We start from the raw sequence: 26,590 nt of genomic DNA, 5'->3' as shown, positions 1-26,590 counted from the left end.
GCATCACTGAAGAGCATCCACCTGTGTTTGCTAGGTCTTGGCATCCAGGCTCTGCCAGACCAGAAGTCTTGCAATATGGCGGCTATGGTAGAAGCCACCAGGTCCCCAGGGCATTGCTATGTTTCCTCATCGCAGCTCATGGTCCCTGTCCTGGGTGCTGCCCTCCCTCTCCTCTCCTCTCCTCAGAGCTCTCCTGAGCTGTGTCGTCTCACATCTTCCCTCCACCTTGGCTTACGGGGTCCAAGGAACCAACACAGGGAGCCATACACATCTCATAGCCCAACCGTTCATGTAGCTGTTTTTACAGCTTCCTGATTCTCGTGAGTCTTCTGCCTAGAGAAATATATTTTGCTTGTACCAGGGGCTTAACTGGCAAATGTACTTTTATTTCATTTCAGAAACTTAATATAGTTTGTGTATATTCACCCCAGTTCATTTGGTGAGAATTCTGTTTTACCGTATTACACAACTAATGTTTGTTTCCTCAAAAATCAGTCATTGCCAGATCTGTGGCCCAGGCCTTGTCACTGTGACAGTTTTAAAGTAATGTTAGAAATACTTTAAATAGCATAGTTAAGACTAGTCAACCTAGTACATTTCAACGATCTTCAAAAAAATCTTTGCCAAACCTTAGAGAAGTTGTTTTTAAAACAGGCTTCTAATTCTGTTTGGATAAGCAAATAATAATCTGGCTGTTAAGTGTGGTCATTTTTCCCCATGAGCTTCTCCCTCTGTCTACCGGCTCTGCCAAGCTGTACTTGTTTCTATCCCTGGTTTCTTGCCTGAGCCACAGATCCCTTACTCAAGTGGCCTGCATCACCTGTGCAGACCACCAGCTGTGTCGTAGGGGCCAATGTGGAAGCTGCCATTTCTGTCATCAAGTCCCATGTCCACTACTTACCTGGACACCCTGGACTGCTATAACAGCACCCAGGGGTTGGTCACACTGCTTCTTCTCTCTTATCTCCCTCACTCACTTTCTCCCTGCTTCACCTCCTCCATACTTCTCACTTACATCCCTCCTTCCCATCTTTCTTCACCTCTCATGCCCCAGGAGACTATATTCCTGGTTATCTCTACTCTAGACCAGCATATTAGCCACTTCCCCATTGCTGGAACACACTGCCTGATGCCCACAACTTAGAAGAGGAGAGGTTTATTTGGCTCACGGTTTCCATGGGTTCAGTCCATATGTGGTCAGATGGCTCCAAGGCAGAAACAGCAGGGTGGAAGGGCCTTCTGGAGGACAGATGCTCACCCCAGGAAGCACAGCAGGAGGGGAGGAGCTGGGAACAAGAATACACCCTTCCAAGTGGTGCAGCCAGTGATCCACATCTCTAACAGCGTATTCAGGGGTCCCCACCTCCTAACTACACACTCAGCCACGAACTCACCTACGGATGATTCTATGGATGACTACAGCTTTCCTGTGATCCAATCACCTTCCTAAATCCTCACCTCTGAACACGTGAGACTTTTGAGGACATAACTGTTCCCCCGATAAGCAGACATTTATGTGCAAACATACAACTAAGTTTTAACTCTGTATTGATTGCACTAAAATAAATGTGAAGCCCAAAATAATTAAGAATGACTACAACAGACCGTTAAAGAAAAAAAAGAATCACATTTAAATCACCATGAAGGGTGATGTGGTTTGGCTGAGACAGAAGCCCCAGAGGATGTGAAGGGCCCTCACTGCTGCCACCTAAGCTCCTGCTCCTCAGGTCTGTCTTCCTCACGTGCCTGTGTCGTGTTGCGACCCATGTCCCATGCTGCCACATCCTCACGAGAAGTCACTTTGCCCCACACAGTTTGCTGCACCCACTCCCAGCATCAGTTCTGCTGGAAAGTGGATTATTTATACACTAAGTCTCCCACTGCACGGTCATCATTGGTGCCACTTGTGACCCATTGTCAGCACCAGCCTGGGCAGTGGAATCCGGGGACCGTTCCTGGGTCACTTTCACACAGCCATTAAAATACGCATGTGGGTTTTCAGTATTTTCTTAGAGCAGTTGTTGTTCCTGAGATTGTTAGGCCCTGTTTCCAGCGCTGTGCAGACTTAGATGTCTACATGGCTTCCGTGGGGATCTTGAGACCCTCTGGGCTGGGGCCAGATGTCCTGCAGCCAGAGAGGCTTCAGGTTGGCCAAAGCTGCTAGTGCAGGTGGCTCACAGAGCTTCACTTGGGTGTCACCTTGAAAATCTCTCTCCCCAAAGTCCCCAGAAGAGTCTTTCACAGGTTGGATGAGCCCAGCGTCTTTCCATCTCTCATCCTCTTGGCCCTTGTGGCAGGTGGGGACTCCGAGATGCCTTCAGGTCCAGTCTGGAAGCAAGCATGGATGGGCGATGTGGGTGTTTTGAGGTGGAGCAGAAGTGCTGCGACTGAGGTACCAGGCAGGCTGGCTCCGTGCAGGCTGCCTGCTGGACAAGGTTTGGTGGAGACCCTGGGTTCTGCCACCTGCCTGCCAGAACATGACCTGCCCGAAGGTAGGGGGACCCCAAGCGACCCCCAGACATCGCGCCATCATGAGCCACCCTGCAGCTGTGTCTGGATTGACCTCAGCCAACCTTTCTAGTGCTGTTTTTGTCTCTTCAGTTTTTATTCTCTGAGTCCGTATTTGCAGGACTTGATGATTCCATTCCTCAAGGTGAGTTGGTCCAGGGACATCACATATCTTACTTCTTTCCTCCCTTCCCTCCATCTCTTGGTCCCTTTCCCTTTTGCAAAAGATCTCGCTAGCTCTCTCTCCTGCTATCTTATATTTTGCTCTTTGTTCATATTTTGGGTTTAACATAGGAGTCATCATGTACAGATCGAGTTTCTTTTATGGCAAAAGCAGCTGGACACTCTGTTCTCCAGTGTCACCCTGGCCACCCATTCCTGGGACTCACTACTGAGACTGAGACCTGTGCCTGTTGCTCCCCATCACGTAGTCCCCTGCTGCTGAGACCGAGTTTAGAGCATTCCTAGGTTCCTCAGGGGTTTGAAAACAAGAGTCCTTTGCCCAGAGCCATGTGCATTGCATTGCAAGGGTGTTTCCGTGTCATCTTTGGGTGGCACTGGTTGCTCATTCTTTCCAGGCTCCTGTTGTAGTCTCAGTGGGAATGCAGGAGAGAGAGACAGGCCCCACAGGCCTGCCTGAGAGGGCGCCTGTCCAGCCACATTCCACGGGGAGGTGCAGAAGCACTCCCGAGGTACAGCCTGCCCTCCCTGCAGGCTTGGAGTGTTGCTTCCCTTGCAGGGGAACCTGGATTGCAGAGGTATTTGTGGAGAGGTCTTGAGCCCTAGCCCTTATGTCTGTGCCTTGGGAGGGTAGCCAGTGGCTCCAGACCTCTGGCATACAGACAAGGGTGGCTGGGACCCTCAGAGGTTCCACCTAGGTACATGGGAAATGCAGATCGCAGTTGTGCAGAGAGGATGGTGACTGACTTGCCACTTCCTGTGAGTGGCCTCTGTAGCTCAGTCTTCCTTGCAGTGAGGAAACCACAGATTCCGCAGCTTTGCTGCCTGTGACCTGTTGCCACTACAAGCAGAGCAAATGTGACCTTGCTCACCAAGGAACAGGCAGGATGGCAGGATGGTGCTCAGGCCACCCGCCTTTGCCTTGCTCAGCCCCAGCTGCTGGTGGTAGCCAAGGCTGCAGGTGACTGTGGGTCTCCTGGAATCTTTGGGGGACAGGATCACCTCCTAAACCCATGCAGGGCCTGCGGAAGCCTGGGGCTGGAGAATGCGGCTCCCGGATGCAGGGATTGTGCAGCCTGCTGGCTTCCACAGCACTGGCGTCCAATGCAGAATCCATGGCATCTTCCAAGTGAACCATGGAATTTATTTAAAATTGTCAACATTCGGATTTTCCTTCCGCAAGACAGTGTTTTCTTAGCATTGGAGCAAACCAGCCTTAGTCCCCCAGAAAACCCTGGACTTATCTCCTTATGTGCCACCTAATTGGACTATTACCCCCCCACACACTTTTTCCTTTAATAAGTGAGTCCTTGTAGCTTTCCTTGGTAGAAGGGCAATTACGAGTGCGGGATTTGCTCATGAAAGCGCCCAAAGCCAGCCGAAGAAGTTGCGCTAGTCCATCTGCAGAGCCCCAGGGGTGTGTGCTGTGCCTGGCGCTTGTTTGAGTGGGAAGGAACAAAGCCTTGTGAAGCCCAGAGCAGCTCTAATCTTCCAGTGACGCCACAGTGACCCCCAGCCCCTGGTATTGTTGGAATTCTATCTGAAATGGGAATGGAAAAATGTGAGCCCACAGGAGAACATGGGCGAGGTTTTGTTATGCTAAGTCTCAAAATTGTAGGACTCCCACCGGGGAGGGAAATTTAATGATTTGAAGCAATTGCTTATTTATTACTGCGTCTCTAGTGGTGACTACTTCTCTCGCTAATTGGTGCCAGTAAAAGCCTTTTGTGCCTCGGTTTGCCAGCTTGGTAACATGGGCCTCTAGGCTTGGCTCATTGGGTTGGTCTCTGTGCCCTACGTGGTGTAGAGTAGTCTTGATTTCCAGAAATCAAGACGCCACGTATTTTCCTTACACACCGAGAACTTGCAAAGCAATGATCTTCCAAAGATTCATTTGTGACTCATTTCATATCTTCAGATATTTTCCCCCAGCAACAATGTTCTGTAGAGCTGGCTCCTAATCTGTTGTGTGTAGGAAACTTGGTTATGCTCTGAGTAAATAAAAAGCACTGTCTTTGCAATATAATTGAAACTTGAACTCAGTCATACCGGGAGAGAACACTTACCTTATGTTTTCTCAGATTGTCGAGGGAAACAAAGATTCAGAGTTCAGTGGAAACTGCTAAAAATTTTGCAGGAGACTCAGGGGCCACTGAGTATATCTCAGAATTTGTAACTTTACGTCGAAGCGCTTAGGTCTGGGTAAATCAATTAGTGTTAAACATAAGCTTTCTTGGTCATTATTGTGGTCATATGAGCTTAAAAACAGATGGCAAGAGATGAACAGGTAGATTCTTCCATCTTATTGTGTGTTGACAGGAATTAAATGCAGTAGTCAGAAGGCGAACACAGACTCATGCTGTGAATGCCGGAGTTGAATTGAATTGGTAGGAAGCTCAGACTGGCAAAGAGGGCTCAAGGTCTTGTCTGGGGCCTGATCCTGCTCGGAATTGGCAGTCCCATTTTCTTCATATGGGGAAGCCAGTTGAGCAAGTTTGTATCTTGCTGGGAATTGCTGGTTAAAACAAGAATACGTTTGCATCAGCTGTTCAAAGCTGAACAGTGGGCTGAATATGGCTTCAAAAAAATGCATACATTTCAAATTTGAATGCTTGAATGCTTGTCCAGTTTCATCAAAAAGGGGTTATAGTCCACAGAAGTTATCTATTAAATACTGTTACTAAAGTCTACAAGTGAAATTTCCATTTTCATAAACTAAAAATCTGAAATGAAAGAAATAGTAAAATGAACTATGTTACATAGAATCAGAATACAGCTAATGTGCTTCTCTTAGAAAGGGAAGTTTAGGTATCTTTACAGCATCAGTCCCTTAGGAATTTCCAGTGTGGTAGTGACTTCATGGTATGATTGGGACCAACTGGCCTGTTAGGATATTAGATTCAGGATGTTAATGGTAGATTCTCGGCATTCATGTGAATCACCAAGTTAAGTCCAGTACACAGATACCTGCGGAATGCTGCGTGTATGTCATGTGTAAAAGGCGGGCAAAAGCCGAATTGACAGTCCAAAATGAGTGCGGTTTCCTTTTGAAGAGGGCAGAGATGCCGAGAAAGTTTAAAAAACTTTTAAGTGGCATCTGTACCTGCTGCTGGTTTCTGTTTACACGAGGCTTTATGTCTGGATCCTTTTTCGTCCTAGGGTATGCTGCTGAAGCGAAGTGGGAAGTCACTGAACAAAGAGTGGAAGAAGAAATATGTCACCCTGTGTGACAATGGCGTGCTGACCTATCATCCAAGTCTGCATGTGAGTACAGCTGCCGCAAGGGCAGTCACCTGGTCCGGCCCTCCGTGAACCGCTGGGGGCGGCTGACTCGAGCAGCGGTCCAGCCTCGCTCCTGTTTTGAAGTGAAAGGAGTATTTGTTCTCCTGCTCTGTCGTGAAATAAATAACACTGTCCCTTGCACTCTGCTAGCCCCTGTGCCTTTCTCTCTGCTTTCCCCTCCCTGCCAGTTGATCCTCAGCTCTGTAGATCTACAAAGAATTCCAATGAAAGGCGCAGAGGAAGTAACATTTAAATGAGCGTCATAAGACAGGAGCCAGTGGGAGGAGAGAAAGGAGAAAAGAGTGCATCTATCTGAAAATCTAGAATGAAACAGACAATTATATCTGACCCCAGGGTTCAGTTCCAAGCACCTGAGGACAGACGCAAGAAGTCCCATGCAATTCATAACTGAGTTTCTGTCGTCAGATAAGATACCGGTTTGTAATATTGAATGACAATGAGAAACGCTGTCCCGATGAAGCCCCACCTGTGCACCTGAGAGTTTGCGCTGTGGAGGTCACACCCCAGCCTGCTCTGTGTGCTGGGGCCTTTCCTTGCCCCAGGCTTGGGTGCTGACTGCAGTCTGAGTTCTTTGCTATCACTAGACTACACGCACCTTTCCAGGCTAACAAGCACACGCACACCGGTTTCAATGCTCATGTGATTCTTCTGTTTTTCTTTCTCTAGCTCTCTATATCCTTGTCCATTTTCCTGGAATGAATTTTTGATAACCCGATCCCTGGCTTGGGGAGTGTCTGTGCTATTACAGCTTTGGGTATGGATACCCAGTTCCTGGACGATGGTATTAGTTTATCTCCTGGCAGTATACAAAAGGCCTTTACCCTACATTCTAAATAACATTTAGCTTTTACCTAGAATAGTCTTTTCCAATGTGGCAGGCCACAAGTGGTCCCCTCATTTAATTTGCTTGCTGGGGTGACCTGCCCTTTCCCACCTGTCTCTCAGCAGCTGCTCCACCTTTCAGACCCCTCTTACAAAGGCAGGTGTAGCATTCGCATCCCTATCTTGCATCTGCTGCTCCTGGCAATGCCACCCACGCTTGGCCAGGAAGCAGAGGTTTGAGGTTTGCACAGACCAGCCCTGATCTGTTCCTTTGCCTTAAGATTTTCCAACTTGATGTTTTCCGCCCATACAGCCATCCTGTGTTTCCCTTTCAGCCCAGCAGCCAGTGAGTTACACAAGCTCTCCAGCACTTCCATCCAATGTGGTCTTTGCATTTATGACTTTGCCCAAGTGTAAGGTAACATCAGTATCCTGCAGATGACTGATGTGTAGGCTAGGGATGTACAGCAGGTTAGGTGTGTTCGATGGGTTTTCCACTTAAACAGTGGGTTTGTGGAAGTTTCATCCCAGTTGCATCAAGGAGCATCTGCATAGAGGTATTTATGTGTAGAAGTATGTCTCCGTACCCGATGATATGTAGGTGTAACCTTACTCAGGCACGAAGATGTATGTTCTTACCTGCACTGGGAGAGAGATGTGGTCTGTATAGAGAGGCATTCTTTACTGTGCTGTCAGTTTACTCTGGGAGTACAGTCACTTCATCAGGTGGTCTCCAAATCAGAACTGGAGTACATGCTCTGAGCCGCCCCTTTGCCAGGGTTGTGTCAACCATATATTCTGGCTGGGGCTCTATGACTGGTAAAAAGTGAGATCTGACTGACAAAACATTTCTGATCACCACATATTAACCCACCAAGCTTAGATCAGCCGAAGGGATGTTTGTTTCTTGCCCAAGGGCAGAGGTGTAACTACACCATATGCCAGAAAATTCCTGCAGGAGGGTGAAGGCTCCTTGTTTCCTTGAAAGTTCTTGATTATAAAATCACAGTCCTTTCTTCAAAAATTCACCTATGTACCCACTTTTCCTTGTGATATCCTTCAGTGTTGGCCAATTCCATTTTGCCTCTTCTCCCTAGTTATCCATGATATCACTGGAGTATGGAAAAGGGTTATACATAGTACCAAGGGCACATTCATCATCCCTAGGGATTGGTTTACCCCAGGGATGTACTTGATATCCTGGGGCCTGGAGAGATGGCTAGGCATCACTGAAGTCCTTCTCTGTTTGCTTCCCACAACCTTGCTTTGGGTGAATGTAGGGGGCAGTGGGTTCCAGGTGTGTTGGCTGTCAGATGTCTGGAATGTTCTGGAATGTTCTCTCTCATTCTGAGGTTTTGGAAGCTGCAGGTCTGGAACAGCTGAGTTACTCTTGTTCAGATAAGAAGGAGACTTGAGATGCCTCTGGGAAGAATACGGACATTCTTCAATAAGCAATAGATGGGGGGGGGGGTGTTCAGGTGTGTTGCTAGTCCCAGTCTTAAAAAATTTTTGCACCATTTATTTCAGAAAGTTTCAAAACCTGGTGGACCCAGGTGATGTTAGGCAAACCCTTACCACATGGTAACGCCTGCTTCCCAGGCAGTCTCCAAGGTAGAGTGTGCCAGTCACTGAGGCAGCTATAAGTCAAGGATCACACACAGGGTCGCTAAGTGATTCTCTGACAGGGAGAGCTGCCAGAGGGAATGGCGTGGGGTGTCAGAGCCTTTAAGATGGGCCCCAGCCCTCTGGCTGACCGTGCTGTGGGGTGGACCTCTCCTAGCTCCACTGTCATCTCATCTATCTGCTGGAAGCTGCTCGCTTCTCAGGGCTTGGGGCCGGTGTTCAGCCTCTCCAGATTCAGATGGTGTCATTAGACTTAGACGCTAACCTGGTAGTAAACCAGACTGCCTTCCTCCTCTGTACCACAGGAAAATGTTAGCTGCTTCACAGGAGCACCACTCTTCCCCACCTTTCCTCTCAAAAGCACCTTGGGGTCCAGGTTCCTTGGGAGCCCAGAGTAGGGGTCTGTATGGGTCTCGCAGCCTGTGCCTTCCCAGAGAGCCGAGGACAAGGACCAGGCTCAATGATCCTGTCTCACCAGTGCTGGGTAACTGTGCCAGTTTCTCTCGGGGGCGCCAGCACACTTCCTGGCGTAGGGGTCCAACCTGCTGAGCTGTCACTGCCAGCCCCACCCTTGGTTATCAGGCTTGTCGTGGAGGGCCCAGTACACAGGCAAGGCCAGAAGGAGAGTGGGGAACTGAACAAGGTTCATGTGGGCGTCTCCAGCCCAGTGAGGGCTCTGAAATGCATGTGATTGCCCCCTCTTCCCTGTGACCCTTCACTAAACATTCATGGTGATCGCAGAATTGTCGGGGCCAGATGCAGGAAGTGGAGTCTTGGGCCATCCCTACCCTTGCCCTCTCTCTCTGTACTATGTTAGTGTGCCCATGGGTGTTGGCCTGTATTGGAGGCCCAGTCTGAGGGGCTCGATGTCTCTCCTGGGGGCTGCTGTGTTTGGCACTTGTCTCCTTAGCCAGGTATTTTCCCAGATGAGTACCCACCATATGCCCCCTGGCATATGAAGGCCAAGTGTGGACTTTTGCTCATATCAGAGAAGAAACTCCACAGGTTCCTCAAGGAAAACCAATGGCTCTAAACAGCAACACTCAGGAGAACCCAAAGTGCGTCTTCCTCTGCATGTCTCCCCTTATGCTGGCAGCTTTCCTCGGGTGGAACATCCACACTCAGCACTGTCCCAATTTAATTCAGTTGGTGGTAAGTTGGCCACCAGTCTTTAATCTATAACGTGCCAGACACTCTGGTGAGGATTTGGAGATGTGTTCTTCCTGGAGGCTCTGAGGAAAAGGCCTCCTGGAGGGGTCAGCAGCTTCTGTAGGTAAGGTGGCTACCTTCCATAGGTTGGCTTCTTACACAGGTGTCAACGGAAGTGTCTGTGTGGAAGGTGACATCCTTGGGACATGAACCCCAAGTTTCAACCCCAGACACTCTCCACACATCCATGTGGCAGAAAGCACAGCTAGCCTTGTAACAGAGCCATCATTTTGGGGCGTGGCTCTGAGCTCTGAGCTCCTGGGGCCCCGGTGGATTGCATGCTCCCTACAGGCATGAACCTGGGGGTACCCGAGAGGGGCCTGGCACAAGGCTGGAAAGACCCTGTGTGCTGGGACGGCTCAGCAGCCAGAAGCACTCTGATGCTTGCCCAAGGCCTGCGGCCTCCCTGGAGCCTGAGCCAGTTTGTACAGGCAGAAGAGTATGAGAGGAGCAAGAACCTCCACTGGATGGGGCTCCCTGGGATGAAACTCCCCACCTACTAATGTCTCCAGTGCCTCTTTCTTTGTAGTCATCCTTTTTGCTGCCATACCTGCTTCCTCTGGCCTCAGTCAGCCTCCTTTTGTGGCATTGTCCCCTGGAAGCATCTTCTGTTTTAACCTTGCTCAGGTCCTGCAGAGATGGTCTAGAAAACCAACTATCTTTTTAGGCAGCTCAGCCTCCCTGTCCTTTACTCAGGCTGGGCTACACCTGCACTCTCCCTCACAGAAGACATGGAAACAAACATTTTTCCCAGCCCTGTTTCCTGTCGGAGAAAACCTTGGTGCCATCTCAGGGAGGAGACCTGTTGAGCTGTGACTTGGAGCAGCCTGTGAGAGGCAACTCATTGGAAGTGACAGCATGCAGTTGACCCCGACACAGAGCCCTCAATTCCTGTGCTTTGCAGATTTTCCACCTTGGGTTCTGGTGCGTCTTCTCCCCACCACATCTGGTTTCCCCCAAGGCCCGGGGGTTGACAGTGGCTGCCTCATGGAAAGCAAGGGCTCTGGGAGAGAGTGGTGGTGGACCTGGGCTCTAGATGTTCCTAAAGGCCCCTGGGTGCCTACCATCATCACAGTGTCTTAGTTACTTTTTTCAAATTGCTTAGACAAAATACCTGACACCCAAAGTTAGAGGGGAAAGGGTTTATTTAGCTCAAGGTTCTGGGAGGTTTCAGTTCATACTCTACTGACTCCAAGGCCAGGTGGCTTGGCAGAGGGGCTTGGCAGGGAAGAAACAGTTCATGGTCGGCAAAAGGCAGCAGAGCAAGCAAGGAGGATGAGATGAGCTTCCTCCTGTCCCAGGCTACCAAGGATTAGGGCAGCAGAAAGAAGTTGGTGGAATTAGGGTGCAAAGCAATCAGTGTGCTTAGTAATCACCCACCCTTCACCCTTAATCCCAGCATTGCACCATGAATCAGTCACACACCCTACATCCAGGCACCTCTGACAGAACTCCACCTATGACTGTGTGATGCTTTAGGGGGACATCTGGACACAAGCCATAACACAGGGTCCAGTGGAGTCAGGAGGGGAGGGGGTGAATGACCAACCTGTGCTTGACAGCTGGATCCTGAGAACCTCGGGCTGCCTGGCCTGCCCAGAAGTGGAAATGTGTGTGCCTGAGCCCAGGTACTCCGTGTCTCTTCTGGAAACCTGGAGAAAGGATTCATTGACTGGATCAGAAGTATGATCACAGCTTTTTCTAGGTCACTTCAGACTCTCAAGAGTGTGGGACTCTGAAATTTTCACCAAAAACTCTTAACAAACTCAAGCTAATGGAGTTAGTTGGACTTCTAAGGAAGAACCTCTCCCAAGATGAAAGCTGCCTCGCGGGACCAGTTCCCGCTGGGACCGAGGCTGGGCCCAGAAAAGCCCCGACCAGTTGATTCAACTCTACATCTTTCTCAGGATACTCTTATTAAGTTAAATGAAGCCAGGAACTCAGTTTCAAGAATAGATGGATGGAAAGCCTGACCACAGGAAGACTGAAGGTGCTTGAACAGGGGGACCAGATGCCCTGCGTTACCCCCGAGTGAGGGCATCCCTGGGACCTAGGACTTGGCCTGCTAGGCCCACACAAGTCTCCAGCAGGCCGGGCCAAGCTGACCATGTGTGCTCCAGGACTGACCTCTCTGACTTGTTCCTTCGTGGCACAGATGGTCCCAAGCATTAAAATAAAACCGAAGGAATAAAGAACAAGTGTGTTGGCTCCTGCAGCTTGCTGCCTTCCTGTCTTTGTTCCGAAAAATCGTACGTCGCTGGGACCTTTAAAAGCCCTACCTGCGTGGCTTTCCTGGGGGAGCTACATATGAGCGTCTCGTGCTTTTCAGACACATCGCTGGATCATAGTTGGAGCTGGCGGAGGGCAGCCTGTTCTGGGATCCTCAGATGCCCTTCTTGTGGACTTAAATGTGAGCCTCGGGGAGCACCATGATAGAAAAATGAAGGGGATAATGAGAAAGAGCGCAGACCTCAGGGCTTCACAGTTCAGCGTAGGGACCTATTCATCTTCCATGTCGGGGAGCGGCCATCGGGTATGCAGCTGAGATTCCAGCCAGATTCCTAAGCAGCCCTGGAAGAATGGGCAGCCACACAGTCCAGCCAAGGATGCAGCGGGCTCTGCCTGAGACACCCTCTGCCAAGTCCTGGCTCCAGGAACTGGGGCTTCCTCCTGAGGCCCTTGGGTAACTGTGAGCAGCCCTTTGCTTTGAAGCCGCCCAGCTAACATGGGTGTGGGTTGCTTTAGAAATCTGCAGATACCCAGGATAGCCAGCTAGTGCTGTAATCCCAGCACCAGCAAGGCCATGGCAGGAGGATCGCCACTAGTTGGAGGCCAGCCTGAACTACAATGATCAGATTCTGTCTCAACAAAATAACAACAAAGGGAAAACACCTTAGATGAGTTTCCTCTCCTCCCTGTCACCCAAAGTGAAAGCAGCTGTGATTTGGTCTTTTATTCCCTGACACACAGAGCTGGAACTTTCCCATAGCATATGTTCATTACAAGGCAGATCCGCTTCTGACCCAGGGCCGTGGACTCTCCTGCCACATGCAAAGCCTTGGGTTCTCTGTGCTGCCGGGCTTTGGTTTTGTTTTTTCCAAGTTAACAGAGTCAAACTCAGCCTCTTAAGTTGCCATCAGAATGCAGATTTCAGCAGATTCCCCATCAGAGTCAGATGGAAAATCCACTTCTGTACTGATGGTGAAACAACAGAAAGCCGGGAATGATTGCTAAGTAGGTGTCCTCCGAGGAAATCACAGGAGGGAGAGAAAGCCCAGCTTGCACCAGCAGCACAGCTGTTCCCGCCGCCCTCGCCACGGGTAACTGCATGGCGTCCTCCTATCACTGGGGGCACTGTGGGGGCTAGAGGATGCTCCAGGATCCACCAGTGCCTATACTCACTTCCCACGTTGGCCCGCAGGGGCCCTGGCTTGCAAGGTGGGGAGCATTCGGTTGTGCAGCCATCACTGCACCCCGGAATATTGCAGCAGTCAGAGATGCTCCTGTGTGGGTGACTGGAGGACAGATCCAAAGCCCAAGTTCCCTGAGGTAGAGTTGTAGAGTGACCAGAAATCCCAATAAGCCCCAAAGAACAGTGTCACGTGTGACATGTGTGTGACACGTGCTGCAATGCAATGAGCATCCTCCACTCTGCATTAATGGTTATTTCACCTGTTCCCCTTCCATGAGGTGGTGCCATCCTCCCATCTATCTGTTCCCTTCCATCCATCTGTCCCTTTCCAACCAGGTCCTGTGCATTTGTCACTTGGTACTGGTCTCCAGGCCTTGCTCCATTTCCTCTTCTGGCCAGTATGTCTGCTGTACAGCTCGGAGGCACAGTGGACCGGGCCCTGCAGTGGTGGTTGCAGGTCCCGCACAGTGGCTTAGTGCAGGCCTGGGACTCCGGTGTGCGTGCTCATCCTCTCGCTTTCCGCGGTCAGTCACGCTGGCATTGCTCAACTGGTCCTGCCCCTCTGCCTTGGTCTTGGTTTTCACCCTCCCTCCTCCAGGGGTTTTACCCAGGAAGGCTTCAAAGGAACACAGAATTTCCCAGACCTCCCCTACTGCCCCTCACTTGGAGATCTGCATCCCTGCTCTATTCCACTAGCAGGGTGCCACATGGTGAAGATCTCCCAGTGTCCACCATATGGAGGACAGCAACTGTTCTGTGGCTTTTCAATTTCACGTCTGGACTTTGCTCATGTTTTCATTTTCTTTCCCTCAGTGTGCTGCTCTTGAACCTTCCTGTGGTGGGGAGGAATCCTGCTCCTCTTGGGATGCTGTCCTTGTTCTTCGATGCGATTTATCAGGCCTGCTGTCCCTGGCACAAACTGCTTCTCCTGTCCCACTTCAGCTCTCCCCAGTGTTCTGAGTTTTCTCTGAGTTTCTTGTACTTGCCGAGTCCTCTGGCCTCCAGGTCTTTGCAAAAGCAGTTGCAAGGAATGTTTCCTTGTACTCCACTGCCAGACTAACTCCTGCTCATCTTCCCTGTCTTAAATGTCCTCTCTGGAGGCCTCCATCTCAGGCCTCCACTAGGCCTGCTTGGATGCCTTGGACTCACTTCTCTGGGTTTACTTGGCTTTGTTTAAGACTTGATTCTCAAGATCAGGGGCTCCTTGAATCAGAGACCTCGTGAGTCCTGGACTAGTAAATCCCTGGCATCTAGTACTATCTGGATAGATGGATGAGTAGGAGGAGATATACTTAACCTGTCCTTCAGTCTGTAGGGCTGGAGTTCTTGAGCCCATGGGCAAGGAGTCTACTCTGTGATGCTTTTAAGCTGTGGAAAAATGTCTCAGCCATATCCAGGCCATATTTGCTCCAAGAGAGGATAGGATTTGTGATGGGGAAGGAGCTGGAATGCTTTGTTTATTTGTTTGTGCTTTTTAGTCATGGTAAAATACACAACAAAGTATACCGTCTCATTTGTGCAGCTAACTTGCCAAAGGTTTTTCATCTTGCAGAACTGAAACTCTGTACCCATTAAAAACTGCTTCCCCATCGGCCTCCCCTCAGACCCATTCTACTCTCTGTCTGTGCCCATTTTACCCCGTAGAGACCTCATGTAAGTGGCATTGTGCATGTTTGTCATTTCGCAATGACACATTTCACTGAGCATAAAGTCTTCCAGATTCATCTTCAGTGAGGCTTATGTCACACTGCAGCTTTCTTCGATGGATGGACCACAGTTTGCTTGTCCTTTCATTCTTGAGTGGACAGTGGGGTGCCTCCTCCTTTGACTGTAACGCTGCAGTGGACATGAGTGCACAAATACCTCCTTGGAAACCAGAGGTTTTAAATTAAAATCTATAATATGAGAAAACAATAGAAGTTGGATGGATTTTAAAACCACTCAACCATACCAGGACCCTAGTTGGGGTAAAACAGTGGGACATTTTCTGGACCTGGTCATGGATATACTAAGTTGGAGAGCTTTAAGAGCTTGAATGATGGTGCAGAATCCGTGTAGTATAGAAACAACCACCCAGCAGCCACGAGGCCACGTGGGCTGTCCTGGAGTCAGGGAAACACTTCTGTCTTTGCATAGGAAGCACTTCTTGTCTTTACATTGAATGACCTGAGAAATATTTTTGTCATTCATCTAACTTTTTAAAGACAGAATATAAATTGTTTTCTCCCAACATTTCCAAACCCCTGGGGTGATGCTGCCATGAAAGCATAAATATTTTCAGGGAATATCTCTTAACTTAAGCTGGGAAAAGTGAATAGAATACTGAATAACTTAATCATGTTGCACATACACACAAGAAGTTTCTTTTCTTTGTCCAAGTCTTAGGTTTTACCCAAAGAATTCTTTGTTTGTGTTTCTTGGTTCTTGGGTTCATAGAATGCTTAAAATTCTTTTTAAAATGAAGTGGCCAAAATGTATGTGTTCACTCTACTTTTCAAGATAAAGTTTCTATGTTTCCATAAAAATTAAACCACAGAGAATCTGGACTTTCCCAGTTTTCTCCTTTGGGAGCCTTGCTTTTCTAAGTAAAATGAAGTAGTTCCCCTGTCTTCCTATAAATACACTCACTGAGCATTGCAGCTGGAGTCTCCGTGCTCGCCGCCGAGTCTCTGAGGCACTGTCCCATCAATACCCAGGGTGACACTTCACGTCTGGCCATCCTTTGTGCCCAATTTGTCTCATTTTGTTCCTCAGTGCTAGCCTCTTAGTCTTACAAATTGTGGCCAGCAATTCTTGCAAAAGGTAAATAAATCAAAACCTTCTGCTTTCCTCAGTGACAGTGAGTCACCACAGAGGTCTCTGCGGATGTGAATGGCCGTGGGGGGTGTCGAGGAAATGTTCTTCCACGTCTCCAAAGAAATTGAATTTCATTACTATATTTTATAAATATTTTCTTCTATGGCTCATAACCTGATTGCCGGCTTGTTGCGAGGGTCTTGCAAGGTAGGGCGAGGCGGGGCTGGCAAGCCTGTTTCTTCTCAGGTGTGCCCGTGGCCCCAAATGGAAACCAATCAAGGTGCGATTTATGTTCATTAAGTGCTTGTCAAAACTGAAAAATTTTCTAATCAACAGCAATCTAGCGGCAGCCCCCTCAGTGGCTGGGAGGGCCGCCTCTGCAGCGGCTATTTGCTGTTACAACTCTAGGCTAAGAATCCGCTGATGATTACATTAGGCTAAGCTGCGAAGTAAATGAACCATGTCTTATTTAGGTGCCACTAGCTTCAGAGTAGTCCTGCCCCGCAGGGCACTTGATAGCATTTTATGGCTTTAAAATTAGTGTAGCTTCCCATTTGCTGCAGGGTGCTGCATGTTATGCCTTTGAACTCAATAAGCAAAGGGAAGGGGGCCTTTTGTTTTTCCCCCTTTAGTTTTTTTTTCCCCCCCTTGCATTTTAGCAATTTTGTTTTGCATCTTTTCCAGACGGCATTTTGCAATAAAAATGTCTGACTACCACACACAGGCCTCCCTGACCAAAAAGAAAGAGGAGGGGCGGGGGAGAGAGAGAGAAGGAAGGCAAGGAAAAGTGGATGGAAAATATCAGTGCATTTGTAAAGGACAAGTCATTTTTTCCCTGTGCTACAAAGTGAAAAACTGCCTCGCAGGTTGCCCCTCTGGCCTACCATGTCACTGTTGCTTCCTCAAATCAGGAGCAACACCTTTAGCCCAGGAAAGAGCCCTGTAAAATCCGAAAGGAAACAGATTGTGTTTTTACTGGGCAGGACTGGTGCTGGAGCTGATATTTATTGAGGGCCTTAGTACTTTGGGGAGCACCTCATGTATCATCTCAGTGAATCCTCACCACAACCCTTGAGGCAGAGACTGTTCCCTATTTCTTAAGATGGGGAGATGGAGGCCTAGAATGCTTACTAATGTACCCCGAGCCTGTACCTGATGAGGAAGCAGAGATAAAGTCCCCGGAGCTCTGGCTCAGAGGCTGGCTGCAGAAGCCGAAGGTTTTCTTCTGCAGCCATCCTCAGTTTAGGAAACCAGAGGATGAGGTGCTGTGTGACCTGACTACTGTCACTCATGTGGACTCTAACCCAAGGTGCTGTACGTTATTAACTCAATTGTCCGTAGGAGTAGGGAGATAGAAGAATTTCTGTAAAAGCAGTGCATAGAAACATACAAATAAAAGATTCTAAACAGCCTATTTGCAAGTTTAAAAATTAAACGTATTTAAAATGTGCAGTGGGCCAAAAGGAGCATGGGAGTCTTCGGTGCTACCGTGGGTCAAGTGGCAGGCAGCGGGCACAGCGGTTGTTGTTAGGGCTCCCCGATGGCACAGTGTGCGTGCGCTCAGCTGTCTTAACAGCCTACTGTTTATTTCAGTGCTGTTTTCCAGCAAGTTTATCCCAAGAGCTTGGAGGTTTTCAAGACATCCAGTCTGGTCAGATACCCTCGTGGTGAATGTTTCCATATAACTCACTGATACAGTTGTTGCGAGCGGTATTTACATACAATGTGTAGTCTTACACTAGCTTCTGAGAGTGTGCTGTGGTGAGATTTCACTGCGCCTGCCTTGGGAAGAGCCCCCACGGTGACTGCAGAGATAGGCAGTCATTCCCATATGTGGTGCAGTCATTTGTACAGGCCAAGTTTGAGCACGCATGGGTTATAACTGGGTAATATTCAATTTAACCTAAAATGAGAAAAATCCTTCTTGCAGTGTGAAGCTCAATCTAGGAGGTCAATCAAGACAGATACAATCAAGGAGCACAAGATATATTCATAATTCAATTTGGAATTTTCTGCTATTTTGATTTATATTATAATAACCTATCCCCCTGGGCTGATGTTGGACTTTAGCCCACCAATGCTGGATGCCAGCCGTAGCCACCCACTGCCGACAAGGTCGGCTTGAGCTGGAGCGGAGCGATCTCCATTGTATGTGAGAGCCCCAATGATGCGTCTCCGACCTTCTCTTTTACCACATGTGATATAATTACCCGGAGCCAATCAAACATTTATTAAGAGCAGAGCAGAGTCTCCTAACGGTTGCCTCTGCCTCCGTCACCCGTAGCCACCCAGCTTGCAGGGTACCTTGCCGCAGTGGCCACGTTCACACCGGTCACATCCACCACACTTCAAGGCCTTCGTCTCTAGGAAGGCCTCAAAGTGCAGCACCAGAATTCTGTTGGCTGTCTTGGGAAACAAAATTATTTCTCATAGAATTTTTTTCCCTTTGAAACTGCCTCCTACCTTGCTATTGTATCTGGGATCCTTTGGAGAAAGGAGAAATTGTCTTTTTTTTTTTTTTTTTTGAGTTATATGATCTGAAAGGACGTGGCCAGAAGATTCTTCGTAGTTTTACAATATTTTCATGATATTTTTAGGAGAGTGACTTTTCTCTATACCTGTGACTATGTATGAGGCTATTGTTTATTATTCATACATGTGAGACTCGAACATCTGCTTGATCTCTTTGAATGGACGGTACTATATATGTCTTGCAGGATTAGTTTCCTTTGAAAATAATATTAAATGGCATTTAGAAATAGCAGCACATCTCACAATGGTTTCTCTTATGGACTTTTTTCTTTTTTTCTTTTTTGCCCAGAAGTGAAACTTTAAAAATAGAACTTAGTGAACCACCCCTTCCTTTTTGAACCCACACATTCATGAAATGTGAAAATGGGGACTGATGAGTTGGGTTTTCCCCCTCTAGGAGAAGACAAACAAATGTGATCTACACATGCATCATCTTTACAAGGACCAGGACTTGCACTCTTACTTACCCATGTGCATCAAAGGCACAAGGGTCTGAATATTTACCTGGCATTCTGGCTCCCAAACCTTCTTTCCTTCCTGCAGTATTATGGAAGAACCCTGAAGAGACGTCCTTTGTTTCTAGGATTCTTTCTGTTGATATTTATCAGGTTAGAAATTCCAACTCAGCAAACATTAAAACACTGATAGATTTATTAAACACAATAAGCCATTCTCTACATGTTAATGTGCATATTTTTATGAAAAGTATGGTTTACAAAGCAAAAGAATATCATGAGAATAATCACATTATTTACCTTTTATTTTAGATCTGTTTGATACCAACCATAAACTGAGCCCTGGATTTTCATATCTGCTTGAATCTGTTACAGTGTTTTGTTTTGGTTCAAGGATGAGAAAGAAATCTCTACTTACACAGATAGCGATACAGTGGAAGAGGGGAAAGTATTTCACTAGCCATTACAGATAATTGTGGCTATTCTTGCATTCTACTCCAAAACCCAGCATGTGTCTGAAAGCATTAATTCACCATGGAATCCAAAACCACATCACTACATTTTTCCTTCTGTTCTATATTCAAGTCCAATGATCTGTTTTGCACTTTGCTTTTCCCTGCATGTTTTATGCAAGCATGCCTAGCCACATGTGTCTAGGCATGTGATATCATGCACAGGCTATTTAAATATACAAAATTTTTTTAAATTAACTGTACAGATTTCAGATGGGAGCACTTTTCATCATATAGTACCCAAATATTACATTTATTCATATCACCACCAGTCTTGTCAGAAAAGCTGCTAAGAATTGAGAGGATGTCAGGCTCATCGTTCCAAGACACACAAGTTTATAAATTTTCATTTCATGAGAAAGTTCAGATTTCCTTATTGGCCAATAAAACTGTCATCTGTGTTCCTTGTACGGCTCACTTTGTTAATCTTTCAAAAGATAGTTACCAGTTACTCCCAGTAAGTCTGTGGGTAGCATAGTGATTCAAAATGTTGCTTTACCAAGAGTGGATAGTTGAGCTAGCAACTCAAAACAATCACAGCATGCCCCACAGCAACACTACCACCCATTTCCAGTCCCCAAGAGAAAGCCTTACTACACACGTCTTATTTTGGCCCCAAGCAAATTAAAAAGACATGCATTCAAGGGCTGAAACTTTGAAAATCAGCAGGAGCTTTTATTACAGTGTATTAAGAACAAGTATGAATGAAACTGTTTCAGTTTGTTTTTACTTAGCATCTCAGTGAGTAATGCAGGGATAATGAGGGTTGATCTGAGTTCACACTCTGATTCATGCTGGAGCACCAGCATTTGTACCCGGCCCATCACTTTTTACCATCAAAATAAAGTTTGACGTAGTGTTTCGAAGGCCAATCATGTCTTAAAATGATTTTGAACGTGATTTTTCTTTCAGGAATCCCGCAGTATGGTGCTGACAATCTTGCTCTGAAGATTGCTAAACTGAATTATGAAAAGAGGAAAAACTCAGATGGGCTAAGGCAAAAAAAAAAAAAAAAAATTACAGCTTGTCTGAAGAGTTATCTAATTTAAAGCATCACACAATGATATAAATGTTAAAGTTTTCAAACACACATGTGCAATTAGAAAATAGAACATATTTGGATCATTTGATTGGCACCAAGTCTTCCATATTTTATATTTTATTTAAACCTAAATCCCAGCACTCAGGGAGGCCGAGGCAGGTAAAACTCAAATGCAAATCCTGCCTAGGCAAATTAGAGAGATGCTGCCTCAAAATTGGGGTGGGGGGGAATATATATACACACACACACACACACACACACACATACATACACACATATATGTATACACACGTTAAAGGACTGGAATTGTAATTCAGTGGTAGAATGCCCTAGGTTCATTCCCCTAGTGCTCCAAAAAAGAAAAAGCTCTTAATTCTTTTAAAAGTACAGTATATGTAAAAAAAAAAAAAAAAAAAAAGGGAGTGTATTTATTATGTCATCTATTTGAAAAGCATAGAGTTTCAATGCTGAGATTTGCAAAACCTTGTACATTTTTTGCAAGATCTAGTTTTGAGATGCTGAGCAGATAGTGTGTGCATTTTACCTTAGCTTGAAGATCTTGCTAACTGCTTTTGGTTCCCCTACAAACACATCAGCAAACCATCTTTCACCAGACAGCCAAAGGTAACCTCCAGATGGGAGGCCATGAGAATCAATAGAGTCGGTATTTTAGGGACTGTTGATGGATGGCTGTATTTGGAAGTTAACTCAAGTGCCAGAGGCCCCCAAGCTGACGAAGATGAACTCCGCATTCACTGAGATCCACTGGGGCATCATGCACACAGAGAGCCCCAGGATGGCCACAGTTGCTCTCTGCAGTTTGTGGGGAGACTTCCTGCGTGTCGCTGGGTAGCCTCACAGCGGATGTCGACGAGGCCTCTGCACCGCTGTTCTTGCTGCAGCAAAGTGTTACCCGGTTGATAACCTCCCAGTGCTGGGAGCTTGTAACTGTGAAGGTCCGTGCAGCAGCGAATGAATTAATTCCCCACCTCAGGACGCATACTGCAGCTAATGGTTGCCTCTCTCTCTCCTAAGGCAGCCCACAGAAGGCGGGAGCGGAGCTAAGCTGTGCTTCTGTCAGCAAGCTGAAAGCCCTGGGTCTCTGACACAGTGCTCAATTGCTAGCAGGTTTCTCTCATTGCACCTCATTTGCATCTGGGACATCAATTAGCATGTTTGTTGAGGCTAATTGAATGAAACTCAATCATAGCTCTTAATTGCTTGACTATGTGAAAAGAAATCACATTAATGCAGCTAATTAAGTGTACGGCAATAGATGCAACATAATTAGGAGCTAAATGTAAAAAACAAGGGGCGGTGAAGGTGCAGGAGCCAGGGTGCAGGGGGACGGTGAGGCGCGGTCGCCGGGCTGTTGGCGCATTCGGGAACGGGTCCCTCTGCTCTGGGGCCTGCTTGGCAAAAAGATAATCCGCATGATGAGCATGGACAACTTGAGAAGAAAAATGCAAATAGGCTTGCAATTACTACTTTTTCAAGCTGTCGAGGGGCAGGAGATGGCACCTCTGGGGGGCCCAGCTCTTGAGTGGGCCCTGGGGACTTGTTAAGTGCTGTTTAAAAGTACTTGGCTTTGAATTACCCTATGCCTTGTTAAAGGCTTTTTTTCCCCTCTTTTATCTTCGATCAGCATTTTCTACAACTAACATGGAGATGGGTAGTATTGGCAGCATTTGCATATCAAAATCAAGCGTGCTGTCTGTATTTTACCCAGGGAGGTCCTTTCCTCAGGCCCATCACACATCTGACTTCTAAGGAGGGAACATCCGCGTCTTGGCTACAGCTTTCTTTCCTCCAGTACTGAGCTGTGGGAGGGATGAAGAGGATGGGTTCTTTCCAAAATGGACCCACTGGGTGCAGGTTCTTTTGGGAGGAACTAGAAGCCATGGACCCGTGTGTCTTTGTACTGTACCTGTTTATGAAACACCAGGCTGGAGGGCTTTTATGCCTTGGGAATCACGTTCTGTAAGCTTTTCGCATTCTTATAGTGGCTTGAAATATAGGAGTGCTGGGCGGATATTCTAGCTTTTGAGAGACAGTTCTTGAAGTTTCAGCGCCTAACCCAGGCAAGAAAACAGATTCCCCCAACCCATGCTGAGCTCAAGATAAATGTCTTTCCTTGGTGCATTCAGATCTGGAGAGCAGACAGACAGTACATTTCTATAATAATTTTAAATAAAATATCCTGGTTATTGTATGTTAAAACATGCCTATTAAAAAGAGCCCACGCTGGGGCTTAGTCACTCTCTGATTAGCCTCATTTTAGAGCTCATAAGCAATAAATGCTCAATTACACTCCTGTTATTGTATTTTAATTTGTTAAGAATTGGCATTAAAGGAGAAAGTTATCATAAGTTGATACTTTTAAAGGAGTCACTATGTAAAGAGAGATTCATTCTTTACAACCGTTAACTTTGGTTCTGGGATTTGGGCTTGCATCTTTGAGGCGGATATTAATGGAAGTAAATTAAAGATACTTAAGACCTTTCTTTTTAAGTGACCTGCACTAACCAACCGAAGTTCACATTCTTCTCCACTGCGGGGCTCCCTTGCTGCCCCCTGGACTGAGCTCAGTCACCAGAGTCCCTGCATTTCTGCAGCTTCCTTACCCTGCAGTCTGGAGTAGTGATTGCATCTTTCCCATCTTTGGTCCACATCGTCTCAAAACCAGCCTCTTTCCTAGGTGATTAGATTTCGAGGAGATAGACGTCTGTCTTATCCTGGATGCCACATCTTTGTCAGGAGCTTTTCCATCACATTTGCTGTCCCCAGCCGGTGGATGACCTTCCACTTCCTCAGACCTCAGAGTCCCTTCCACCAGCTCATCCTGCGGATGTAGGGAGGCTTCAGGCCGTGCTGCAGGACTGCGCCTTGCTGGCCTTAAATGGGCACAGGCCAGGTGCTTCTCCTGGATGGCTCCTCCGCTCTTCTCAGCCATTGTTTCTCCACCTCCTTGTTCTGACCGTGGCTCTTTGAGCTCTTGTTCAACACCAGGTTTGAGGTCTGCCCTCAGGAAGTCCCCAGAGCTCTGTATTCCTGTCTCCCACATCCCGGTGCCCACACTTTGCCAAGCCTGTCTCAACCTTCCTCTGCTGCTGGATCCCACTCCCCTCCCCAGCAGCCTGCCTTGTCCCGCCCCACCAGGTACACCCATCAAGGGCAGCTCTGCCCTGGACATCTCATGGGCGTTTTCCCTGAGTTGGAATCTTAGCCTTTGATGTCCTTTTGTGCCATTCCTCCTGTCAGGAGATGTCCTGAATGTTGACAAAGAAAAGATTCCTTCCAACTCCCTTCACCTGTGGGAACCTGAAAATCGTCCTATACTTCAGTTAAATGACAGCCAGCTTGTTTGCTGGAAGCCAGTGGAGCCTTCCCTTGGCCCCCCGGCTCTTTCCTCATAGCTCACTCTGCATGATGTCCAACTTGGCTCGTTCATCCTGCAGAGTGGGACCTGACCCCTTTGCCCTTGGTTCAGGGTTAGTTGTCTCTGCATCACCTGCCCACACTCACTCTCCCAGTCTGCCTGGGTTTCTCACACCAAGAACTACACTAACCTTAATCACATAGAGAAAAGACAAACTCCTGGCATTTAGACTCTAAAAGAAATCTACCAAGAACCTGCCAAGGAAAGACAGGCTTATTCCTACCTTCCTGCTTAGTCCTTAACCCTTAAAATATTCTTTATCCAGAGTGATTTAGAACACATGCTTTTGCCCCATGTCGTATCATTTGTGGCCATTGTGCATAAAATACTGTGTCTATAGACAAAAAGGTTCAATGAAGAAAATAATAAAAGATGAGTGAAAAGTCAGTAGATCCTGATTTACCAGTAGTCCCTTCACGCTGGCTCTCAGTTGCTATATTAGTGAGCTTTCTGTCACTATGACAAAATAGACCTAAGATAAGCAGCTTAATAGTAAGAAAGGTTTATTATTGTGCTTCATGGTTTCAGAGGTGTCAGACCATGGTCACATGGACCTGTCGCTTTCACTTCCACCTCTCCCCATCATCAGCCAATTTGCTTCCTGCTGAGTCAGGTGACCTGCATTTCTGCCTCTCTGGGCTTCCCCCTGATAATCTCCTGCCCTCAAGGCACAGGCAAGGAATCTTTTCATGAATGCAGTGTGTGAACTGCTTGGAGAAACACAGCACTCAAGAACTAAAGGCCGCACGTTCTTTTCAACATCCAGCTTTCACTCCTCCTCCTGTGGGTGCCTGGCGTTGCACCACACGCTCCTCACGGGCTCCTTGGTTAGACTCTTGATCTTTGCATGTGGTGGTAACTGAATTCCTGCCGCAACAGCGTCAGCCTTACCCAGAGACTTTGGCATTTCCAGCTGAGACAGGACGGTTATGATGCCATAGTTTCACACTTTGTGGAGGATTCCTAGGACTCACTGGGTATGCCAACTAAAAAGTAAAAGAGTTCAAAGACAAGGTTTTGTGTGTATGCACATTGTCTAATCCTCACTAGGGAAATCTGTGCCACAACCTCCTAGGTTTCTGGTCCTGGGTTGGCTTGAGACATTGTCACAAATCTCTCCTCAACCATAAAGGCAATACCACTGTTTCCAAGTGGAAGAGTCGCAGGATTGCAGCCTGTGACGTCACATAGAACCTTGTATCCTGAGTGTAGCGATCCTTGTGTTAATCTCTCTTGGGTGTTTAACATTTTGAACAGGATTACATGCAGAATGTGCACGGTAAAGAGATTGACCTCCTGAGAACCACTGTGAAAGTCCCAGGGAAGAGGCCACCCCGAGCCACGTCAGCCTGTGCGCCCATCTCCAGCCCCAAAACCAATGGCCTGGCCAAGGACATGAGCAGTTTACACATCTCACCGAACTCAGGTAAGCCGGCAGCAAACTCCCTGGAGGAGTAGAGCTCGGCGGTGGCCGTAGATGGTGCGGCGTGGGGCAGGCTTGACGTGCTGAGGCTCGGTGGAGAGTGGCTGTCACGCCATGGACATCTGGAACCCTTGTCCCTTCTGATACTGCCACTTCCTCTCTGGTGTTGGTTTTTGTGAATGCTGGCAAGCAAAGGGTCACAGCTACACAGACGAGGCACCCTGCTTTCTCAGGGTGGGGCAGGAGAAAGCAGAGATTCCCAGGTAGGTTGGATATCTGAACTTTCAAAGAAATAAGAATCAGTTTTTAAGGGTTTGAGGATTAACCTATGTCTGGTAACTGTGCCCAAGAGTGGGGAAACTGTGTAGAACGAGATTTAAAGACAGCAGCATGACCTCTGTGCAATTTCAGTACTCTTCCGTTTTGTATTTTAACTGTTGTTTGTCATCTCCAATGCAACTTTCAGTTTTCATACCCTCTTGAAAAGGAGAATGGTTTTTCCATGCGGGGTTAGAGAAAGTGTTTTTTCTGAGTGTTGTGTGTTAGACGTCGCCGGCTTCTGTGTAGTTCCTGGTCATTCAGTATCACCGCTGACTCTTACTTAACAATCTGGGCAAGTGATTATATGTGGTGTGGACCTTCTAGTGATTCCTTATCTGTGGGGAGGGCCCAGACCCCGGAGTTTCCACCAACATCTTGGACTCCTTCCTTTGGAATTCCTCCCAGAAGCCTCATTGTTTCTCCAGCCAAAAAGCCCTTTCCTTCTCTCCCACCTTCCTTTCAGGAATTGTTCGTGCTGTGGTCACGGAATCCTTGACCTCCAGGATCTCTGGATGTAGCAGTTACCATGCAGCCAGCTAACGTTCCACTTCCCTCCTAACCCATTACATAGTCCAGTTACTCATTAGAATCAACGAGTATTTATTGCGTTTCCTTTTTATTCATAAATGTGTATAGCCATATGTAATGGCAGACACCTGTAATCCTAGCACTCTGAGAGACTGTGGCAGGAGGATCCCGAGTTCAAGCCCAGCCTGGGCAACATAGCAAGAATCCGTCTCAAAATGGAAAAATGCAATAAAATAAGAAAAGGTCTGGGGACATAGCTCAGTGTGAAGGCTCTGATGAGTTCAGTCCCCAGGACCATCTTAAAATAATTCCTGGTACACAAATAATAATTGTATCACTGTTTCATTTTTTTTTAACTTCTAAAATTATCCATACTCCTCATGTGCAGCGTGGCGTTTTGAAGTGTGTGTGTGTGTGTGTGTGTGTGTGTGTTATAGAATGGTAAACAGAGCCATTTAGTGAGGCTCTAATGTATCCCGGCCCCT

General features: G+C 47.3%; 1 protein-coding gene across 10 annotated transcripts in view; it reads left to right on the top strand.

Moving 5' to 3' along the window:
- Agap1 (ArfGAP with GTPase domain, ankyrin repeat and PH domain 1) overlaps positions 1-26,590 on the top strand; it is a 488,546-nt gene that overhangs the window by 298,711 nt on the left and 163,245 nt on the right. For all 10 annotated transcript variants that reach the window (XM_003474578.5, XM_003474579.5, XM_013157542.3 and 7 more), the window contains 2 exons: positions 5,848-5,952; positions 25,091-25,259. In XM_003474578.5, coding sequence (XP_003474626.1) covers positions 5,848-5,952; positions 25,091-25,259 — 274 coding nt within the window. The remainder of the gene's footprint in view (positions 1-5,847; positions 5,953-25,090; positions 25,260-26,590) is intronic.

Source organism: Cavia porcellus, unplaced genomic scaffold, assembly GCF_034190915.1.
Source record: "Cavia porcellus strain 051 isolate PalLab524CR breed Dunkin Hartley unplaced genomic scaffold, mCavPor4.1 scaffold_26, whole genome shotgun sequence".
In the NCBI taxonomy this organism is placed as follows: Eukaryota; Metazoa; Chordata; class Mammalia; order Rodentia; family Caviidae; genus Cavia; species Cavia porcellus.
This window is presented reverse-complemented; position numbering and strand designations above follow the sequence as displayed.